Source organism: Meles meles, chromosome 9, assembly GCF_922984935.1.
Source record: "Meles meles chromosome 9, mMelMel3.1 paternal haplotype, whole genome shotgun sequence".
Taxonomy (NCBI): Eukaryota; Metazoa; Chordata; class Mammalia; order Carnivora; family Mustelidae; genus Meles; species Meles meles.
This window is the reverse complement of record NC_060074.1, coordinates 51,428,219-51,437,580: the sequence shown is the minus strand read 5'-3', so window position 1 is coordinate 51,437,580 and position 9,362 is coordinate 51,428,219. Positions and strand designations below refer to the sequence as shown.

General features: G+C 35.1%; 1 protein-coding gene across 1 annotated transcript in view; it reads right to left on the bottom strand.

Moving 5' to 3' along the window:
* Nucleotides 1-7,660: 7,660 nt before the first annotated feature.
* Nucleotides 7,661-9,362, bottom strand: part of ARL6IP6 (ADP ribosylation factor like GTPase 6 interacting protein 6) — a 36,357-nt gene continuing 34,655 nt past the window's right edge. Inside the window, exon 4 of the mRNA XM_046019176.1 lies at nucleotides 7,661-9,104. Within this exon, the coding sequence (XP_045875132.1) occupies nucleotides 9,011-9,104 (94 nt within the window). The 3' untranslated portion in view covers nucleotides 7,661-9,010. The remainder of the gene's footprint in view (nucleotides 9,105-9,362) is intronic.

Below are 9,362 nucleotides of genomic sequence, written 5' to 3'. Positions count from 1 at the left end.
TACTGCCCAACTTAAGGTTTCATTAGTCACTCATTAAATTGTTCCTATCAAGTCTTCAGATAGTCAACCAGAAAGGAATATATCTTATAATTTTAGCACTCCTATACCCTCTTGCTTCATGGTATCAACATCAACCATTTACTATGTCTTTTTTCTTCTTCTATTATCAGAAAAAATCCCTTAATATAGGAATATATTAATAAACATAATAAATTATAATAAGAGCTTTGCTATAATATACCTTAAATACTTGTCCTTTGGTTTCACTATTCATATTACATGGTGGGATGTCATATTCTTTGTATTACCTATATCCTTAAGATTGATGTTTTAAATACTAAGAAATTCACAATTGTTTAAGATTTTAATTGTTGGGTTGGAGGATTATCTGCCTGTTTTGCGTAGCAATAAACTACTAAATTATTTAAATGTCTTATCTAAGATTTTTTTTCTATGAAAAAAATAATTTTATTTCTGAGACACTTCTATAAAGTAAAAATTTAGTTCTTACTGGGAAACAAATAGGAACTATTAATGATTTTGATTTATAAAATAGACCTCCATGATTCTTTTTGTCTCTATAGACTTCTAACTGCCCCTAGGTGAAGTAGAAAAATTTGTTTATCAAGATAGGTTTTTAAGAAGCGTTTTCTGAGATTCACTCTAGTGGGTCCTTCAATGTAGAACCATTCTATCATGGGGCACATGGGTGACTCAGTCAATTAAGCAACTTACTCTTGTTTTGGCTCAGGTTGTGATCTCATTAGTCATGATCTCCTTGGTGCTGAGATTGAGCCCTGCCTCCAGCTCCTAGATCAGCAGGGAGTCCACTTGAAGATTCTATCCCCCTGCCCTTCCCTCCACTCACACCATGCAACCTCTCTAAAATAAGTAAATAATTCTTTAAAAACAATTAGAAAGGGGGCACCTAGGTGGTTCAGTTGGTAAGCATTTGCGTTTGGCTCAGGTTATGATCTTAGGTCCTGGGATCAAGACTCACACAGGGTTCCCTGCTTAGCAGGGTGTCCACTTCTCCTTCTACCTCTAGACCTTCCCCTCATATTCATGCTTTCTCTCTCAAATAAATAAAATCTTTGAAAAATAAAAATAAAAAAATAAAAACCAATAGAAAATAAAACTATCCTATCAGTTTTATGAAATTTTTCTTATTGGATGCCTTTAGGATACATAAAAGTATGAGTCTCATTTTGTTTCTCCAGACCTGAATACAAATGGAAATTTGCTCAATCTGAAAGTGCAATTTTATATAAAAACTGATATAAAATAAATGTCACGCACTCTATATTTTATATCAATATGAACTTGTAACATCCAACAATGTAAGCACTAGTTGTATTTAATGTAAAATGGAAAATTATACTCTCATTACACTTTCAGATTCGGCAAACTGACTTTCACCTTAGGCAGATTTGCACAGCACTAAGAATTATAAGTGATTATAACTCGCCTAGAAGTAGTAATTACTTTCTCAGTATCTAGCTAAAATAGATATATAAAGTTCTATCTTTTTGATACATAAATTGTGCTGACAGAATTTAAAATGGTAGTTAAAAAAAAAGGCTAAACTTTCAGCAGCAAAGCCAATACCTACAAAAGTTGGGAGGTGGGGGAGTGGGAAGTCAGGATTTTGTTTTTAATTTTGTACTGTTCTTAGGAATTCGTAACTTCAGGGTGCCTGGGTAGCTCAGTTGGTTAAGCGACTGCCTTCTCCTTGGTTCATGATCTCAGTGTCCTGGGATGGAGCCCTGATCAGCGGGGAGTATCCTTCGCCTCCCCCTCCCCGTGCTCTCTCTCAAACAAATAAATAAAATCTTAAAAAAAAAAAAAAGGAATTCATATCTTCCTGGACATATACTGAACTGTTTGTCCACGTTCATTATGGGGCTGACCCAAAACCACTAAAAGGTTGGCCTTACAGTCTTCTCTAAAGTAGAAGGAAAGTATTTCAGGGAGTCGGAGATGGGCCCATCCCAGCAGTCAGTTCCATGTAAGTAAGTGTAAAACAATGTTGATTTCTAAGGAGAGAGAGAGAGAAAAGAGAAGAGGCGTCAAGGCAACAGTATTACTAAGTTTTATTGGAAAGAAAAGGCTGCCAGGGAAAATGTTGGCAATTTCCGTGCAGTTTAGTACTCTTCCATAGTGGTAACACAAACAACTCTTGGTTACTTCCCAGAATGTTTCCCAGAAAATTAACTGTATCTCTGAAGCATTCTACCTTCGAAAACTGCACCACTCATCATTCATGGTCTTAATTAACCTTTCCCAAAGCTACCTCGATTTTTAGCCCTGTCTATTGGTAGAAACTCTATATCCTAAGTTTGCAATGCACTGAGGAATTTTTTCCTTCTAAAACTATGACATGAATTCTAAGTCTCCTTTATTATTTTTATATATTGGGAATTTGCACACATCCATTTAAATCCTATTCCTTTATGATTTAATAAACCACTAGTGACTCCCCCCACCACACACACACTTTTTAGCTTAAACTTCAAACTGAGGTCTTCAATTTTGTCCATCTTTTCAGCATGGGTTTGAAACATTTGTGACTTTCTCTTGAGTAGTAGAGGACAGAAGTTTAATTGAAAGTATGTGTTTTAATTTGTTTTAACACTTTTCCTGGTGGTCTCTTACATACACATTTGGATTTATCTTTCCCATAATTTTCCTTTTTAAAGATTATTTACTTATTTTATAAACAGCAAGAGCACATTAAGAGTGGGAGGGGCAGAAGGAGAGGGAGAGAGAATCTCAAGAAGACTCCATGCTGAGTGTAGAGCCGGTCTCCGGTCTTAATCTCATGACTCTGAGATCATGACCTGAGCTGAAAACCAAGAGTTGGGTGCTTAAGCAACTAAGCCACCCAGGTGCCCCTTTTCCCATAATGTTATTAAGTCATCCACTAACAAATATGCCATTGTCCTGCCTATTTGTATGTCTTTCTGAGATTTCTTACAGTTTTCTCCAAATTCTAGTAGTAGACCTCAATGTTATTGTGAATTTGGAAATTTTGTTTTACACAACTTCTTCAGATTATAAGTAAAAAAAATATTACCATTTTAACCACTGATGCTTGACAAACCATCTAGTATTGCTGGATACCTCTTTACTCAGAGCGATGACTTAGAGTTTTGTATAATTTAGGTCTTTATCCCAGTGACTTAAGACTACTTTACTGTGGAGGCTGGTTCTGATATTTTAATTTATGAAAATCTAAATAAATTATCCTTTAATTTCAGATAAAAAGGATAATTTTGATTATCCTTTAATTATACCACTTATCTGCTAAATCCAATGGCAGTGCAAATGGTCAGATCTAAAGAAAATCCAAAGAATATGTTTTAAAAATCACACATTCCTTTCAGCCTTTCTTGTATTTTTAAAAATTTCAGTATTATACAAAAAGATTTTTTTTAAACCAGTGTAGTTAACACTCATGTGTTTGTATTAAGTTTTCTTAGTGTCTATTTATATAAGTTACACAAGATCTGAGGTCGATTCCTTGAAAATTATTTTTCATTTCTCCTTACACTACTTTGTAATTCTATGCAGATTAAATGTTCAATAAATGTCATAAACAATTACTGATCACCTCCTGTAAGCTTCAGCCTAAGTATTGTGTACATTAAAAAGAGTCTAAAAGACACTTTAGGAAAAGGAATCATTATAAAATAATAAGGCCAGAGAGTATGAGATCATTTTTAATATTAGAGTAGCTGGGTTATGGACATTGTGGAGGGTATGTACCATGGTCAGTGCTGTGAATTACATAAGACTGATGTTCACAGACCTGCAAATAATACATTTTATGTTAATAAAGAAAATTTAAAAAAATAATAAAAATAAAATTAGTAGTAAAAGCAATGGATCCAGGTGGCAGAAATCACTGTAGAACAAAGTTTTTAAAAGAAGCTTTATGGACAGGTGGTGGTGAAAGTTGATATATGCTGAATTCCTTGAAATGGCCAAATGAGGTCTCAGCTTCCAATTCAACAATAGAATTGTTGTATATAATCTTTATGGAAGCCTTTCTCTCGTTAGTATAAAGCAGACACTATATACAGATGGGAAGAAAAGGTTTTGTGCATGAATTTTTTTAGTGAATTCTTTGACTGGAAGTAGTATTATGTGGGAAACTCCAGTAACATACAAGGCCACTGCAGTTAATGACTAGTGTCTGTGATAGACTTACTAGCCAGAGGTCCAATGGGTACTGGCACAGAGACAACTCCTCTTAGGATGGCCTGAAGAGATGCGGTATGAAATAAGATTATGTATAATCATGGGAAGTGAACATGAAGTTTGGCTGGATTCTCGGGGGCTCAGAAAAGGATTGGTGTCAACTCAAGAAAGGCTGGAAGGGGTATATTGATGGATCTTTTAAAATGGATCCAGAATATGAGACTATTTCTGAGCTTTATTAATACTCACAGCAAAACCCTCACTGTGAACGAGGCTCCGAATAATTAGGTATGCAAGACAACCTTTTCTGTAAATGCTGGCATCTTGCGAAGCTGGTGCTAAATGAGAGTATAAACAAAGTGCCAGGATGGCAAGGATGGAGTATACAAATAGAACCACACTTTCAGATGGTTTTCTGACTGCTCCCTCTCCTTCTCTACCTCCCCGACTTTTCTTTGCCAAGATCACTTCTACTGGTATTGTATGTTGGGGGTAAGGGAGGGGTGTTAGTCAGCTACCTGGTAGCCAACTAATCCCATTAGAAGAGGTTATGTTTTAGTTTTATCCTCATTAGTAGATTTTATGGTCTTTTTTGCTTTTTTTAATCCACGATACTTCTGGCAGGACCACCATTTATGGACTTACTAAATAATTTATACATTATCATGGATTCCTACACAACATTGTTCTGGCCAAGGAATTAATTACACAGAAGAGGTAAGATAAAGTTCTTGAAGACTTAGTTACGAAGGCAACTGAGAGACAGCACTTAAAGTTTGGGTCTTTCTGAATGCAGTACATATTTATATCCAACAACTGATTTTTTTATTTTTTTTTTAAACTTTTTTTTTTTTAAGATTTTATTTATTTATTTGACAGAGAGAGATCACAAGTAGACAGACAGGCAGGCAGAGAGAGAGAGAGAGAGAGAGAGAGAGAGAAGCAGGCTCTCCGCTGAGCAGAGAGCCCGATGCAGAACTCAATCCCAGGACCCTGAGATCATGACCTGAGCCGAAGGCAGCGGCTTAACCCACTGAGCCACCCAGACGCCCCAACAACTGATTTTTAATGCTATTTCTCCTACTCCTATATAAGCTCCAAGAACTAAAAAGCCTCTCATTATTACACCTAATTAAGCTCTCTTTGGTTTTTGCTTTTTGTTCCTCTGATTCTAGACTCTACTGTTTTTAAAGATTTTAAAATTGGAGTTCAAAAGAAATTAGTTGAAAATAACTGGAAGTTCAAACTGCTGCATGGTAATTTTGGATTCTTTATGACACTAGGTAATCTGGCAAGAAAAGAGGGTTGCCATGTTAGCTGGGGTGTTTTAACCCTATAATATAGTTGCTGTCACATATAAGAGCAGGAAAGAATATAGAGGGGAAACTGAAGATTCTCTGAGGTATGTTCTTATATTACATATTTGGTGGTAAAAGAAACAAGACTTAGTCCTGTCTAAAATAAACTTGGTCATTCTATTACAGAAGAAACCTAATTTTCAAGGTAGTAGCCAAGACAAAAATAAAAGAACAGATGCAGAAGTCAAGTCTTCTGACCTGGTGCTTAAATAAAACAGTAACTCCCACCTGTATTTTCTTGCTGTCATATGTAACATGTATTTTAACAGATTTCCCATCTCTTCCTGTTGTGTTAGTAAGTATTAAAATGACTGCTCAGGGGGCGCCTGGGTGGCTCAGTCGGTTGAGTGTCTGACTCATGATTTCACCTCAGGTCATGATCTCAGGGTCATGAGATCAAGCCCCTTGTCAGGCTCTGTGCTGGGCGTGGAGCCTGCTTAAGATTCTTTCTCTTGCTCTCCTTCTGCCCCTCCCCACTCATGCTCCTCTCTAAAACATACACACATACACACACTGTTCAGTGTAATTTGCAGAACATCAATGAGAATGTGGTAAAACTAGAAAAATGAACATGGCCTGAAGGCCTTGGCCTCGGATGTAGTAAATGCGAGCTGCATTGTTAGGCATGAATACATTTGGAAATTCAAGTATAAAAGGAATAATATGTGTGTGGAAATTGAACAGCAAAGAGGGAAGTGTAGTGAACTTTTGTTTTTGTCACTATCTGGTCACCCATCCCCAAAGAATTCCAGATGCTACCCCCAATTACAGAAGACAAAAGAGTAGGCACATTAACCCAATCTTGGCCAACCGTGCACTCTCTCCAAGGACTCTAAACCCTTAGTTGATCTTGCAAGTAACAAGAACAAATGACAGGAATGATTGATTCGATCATCCTGACCAGGCTGTTCCCACTATCAAACAGTCCCTTTGCTTCCACCTTGAGTACTTTTCTCCTCTGATACTTTCCTGGTTCCTGCCCACCAGTTCTGAGAGTGACTGGCTATCCTTTCATTAAATTCCCTTTCTCTTAAGTTAGCCAGATGGTTTCTGTTGTTTGTAGTATAGGGCCTTGATACAATCAAGAACAGGGCAGAAATGGAAAAACAGACAAATACAGAAAATCTCTTTTAAAATGTTTTACTAGAAATCTACCTTTTCTACAAACCTACTTTAGACGTTGAATATTTTTATGGACTGCAGGTTTGTCCCCTCGCAGAATTCATTTGTTGAAACTCTAAGCCCCAATAAGATAGTAGCATTAGGGGGTAGTGCTTTGGGAGATAATTAGGTCATGAAATTGAAGGCACCATGATGAAATTAGTATCATAAGAGGAAGATAACTGGCCCTCTCTCTCTACCAAGTAAGAATAAAATGAGAAGACAGTTCTCTGTAAACCAGGAAGAGGTCTTCACTGAAATCCAATCTTTCTGGCACCCCTGTTAAAATTCTGTGGCCCAGAGAGATGAGAAGCTAGGACTGACCCAGCTTTGGTTATATACCTATCCTTACTCAATCACTCTGCTATGGAAATAGGATGGTTTAAATTTGGACCCTATGATGAACTGCAGAGAAGAACTTCCCAAGAAAGAGGAGTGCTAGTCAGGAAGAAATAGTGTTCCAGAAGAAATAGGGTTCCAGAAGAAATATCTTACAGATATACATCGCTATGTATTTACATTGTATGTATATATAATATCTTATAGATACTTATAGAGGGTGTACTGTAATATTTTTCTTAGTCATAGGACACAAAAAATCTGGAAGGAGCTATCCAAATTGGTTGAGGGGGAGGGAAGGTTTGGAAGGGTGGAGAGAAGAAAAACTAATTTTGTTACCTATATGTTCAATTGCAGTGGAAGAGCTGGGAGAGGGTGAAGAGAAAGGGAGTAAAAATAAATTCATCTCAACCACTTTGGAAGGAATACTCTAAGCAATGGGATTTGTATATGTACATAAGTGTATACACACACACACACACACACACACCCCTCCCCCCCATATTAATCTAACCACTTCAGATAATTTAAATTGAAGCAGCATTTGTCATTTCCAATGGAAGGTTTCTGAGTAGCAAAAAGGTGTTAAGACTTAGAAATATCATTAAATCATTTACTCAGTAACAACACTTAGCATATAACAGGAACACACTACACAAACTCATTTCCCATTTAGCCTGAATAAGTTGTTTTGATACACAATGCTTTCCTAATATAAACTTTTCTATGGCCAGGGAACACAGCATTTTAAATAGCCCATCTTTCTAAAATTGAAGCAAATTTCTAAACAGGTATTTAGAAAAGAAGTAGGAACAATTAAGGTTAACTACTATAAAAACAAAAAGAAACACAATTGTAGAACATTTAAATATGAAAATTATGAAACATATATAAAAAGATTATACATATATACATTATCAAAATACCTTTTCTATTTTGTTAACTAAATCTTTGTGATCAAAAACAAAGTAGTTCAAGCATTTCCAAATATAAAAATTTAGATTTATATTTATTAAAAACAAAATAATATCAGTTCTGTTGGAATAATCATATACACACCAAGAAAAATATTTGCAACTGTGGAAACAGAAATAGTGAACAACTTCAACTTTCTCAATATCTTAGTGGTTTAATTAATTTACTTTTTATCAGACTTTTTTTTGCTAAAATATGTTTACTTAATTTTAAACTCAAATCAATGTGTTTGTTTTTTGTGGGATTTTTTGTTTTTTGTTTTAAAAAAAAAAACAAAACAAAATACTTACTTAAAATGATAGATTAGGCTTCCCTCAGCTAAAAAATAACATATACATTTGTTTAGATGTAGCAATTTTAAAAACATACAAATTCCATATGTAGTAGGAAAATATATTAAGAAAACACATAAGGAATTATACCCCATTAAAAAATATAAATGCACCTTCTGTTGATTATGACTATTGAAAACTATTCTGATTTCAAAGTAGCTTCTATAAAATGTCAAAGTAGTAGGCATTGTTTGATTTTCTAATATCATGAATAAATAAGTATTTCTATCTCATTTAAACAGTCCACTAGTATTTCTTAGCAAAAATGTAGTATTATGCATAGCATTATCCCATATTCAAGTTTTCATGTTTGAATTCCACTAAAATGTTTTCTATAATTTGTAAGGACAATGCACACAAAAGTAAAAAGACGAGGTAAACACCTTACATTTTTAAGAAATTACTTGAAACTTAATACTCAGATATTCTCAATGCCTAAGTTCTAGAATGGTGCTTACAAAGGTCCTCCATTAAAAAAAAAACAAAAAACAGTCCTCCATAATGATGATGATATGACATATCTGAACCACAGACAGCAGGTTTCTTGGTCTTCTGAGTAGACAAATGATGAAATGATGTTCTTCCTGTTATTATAAAGCAACCATGACTAAGTTTTACCAAAAATATTGCTTCGGTGTAGGTTTACATGAGGCACCATGCTACAGTAAGAGCAGCAACAATGCCATTCAAAATTGCCATGCTATAGCCCATGTGGAAAGAATGTCCAGTCAGTTTCCTGGGGGGGGAAAAAAACAAATGAAAAAAGGAAAATGTAATTTGGTATGACAGAAACACCATCAGTTTTTATTGAAAATGCTTATAATGTAAAAATGTTTCCCTAATATTTTACATATTATTACACATGTTAAAAAAGAATACTGGACATTTGCAGGATTAGTAGAGTTCTCTTAAGTTCTCTGTCAAAAACTATCCTGGTTATCAAATATAATTTTTCAGTTTCATTAGACCAAAATGTTCAGTTTAATCCCTTATA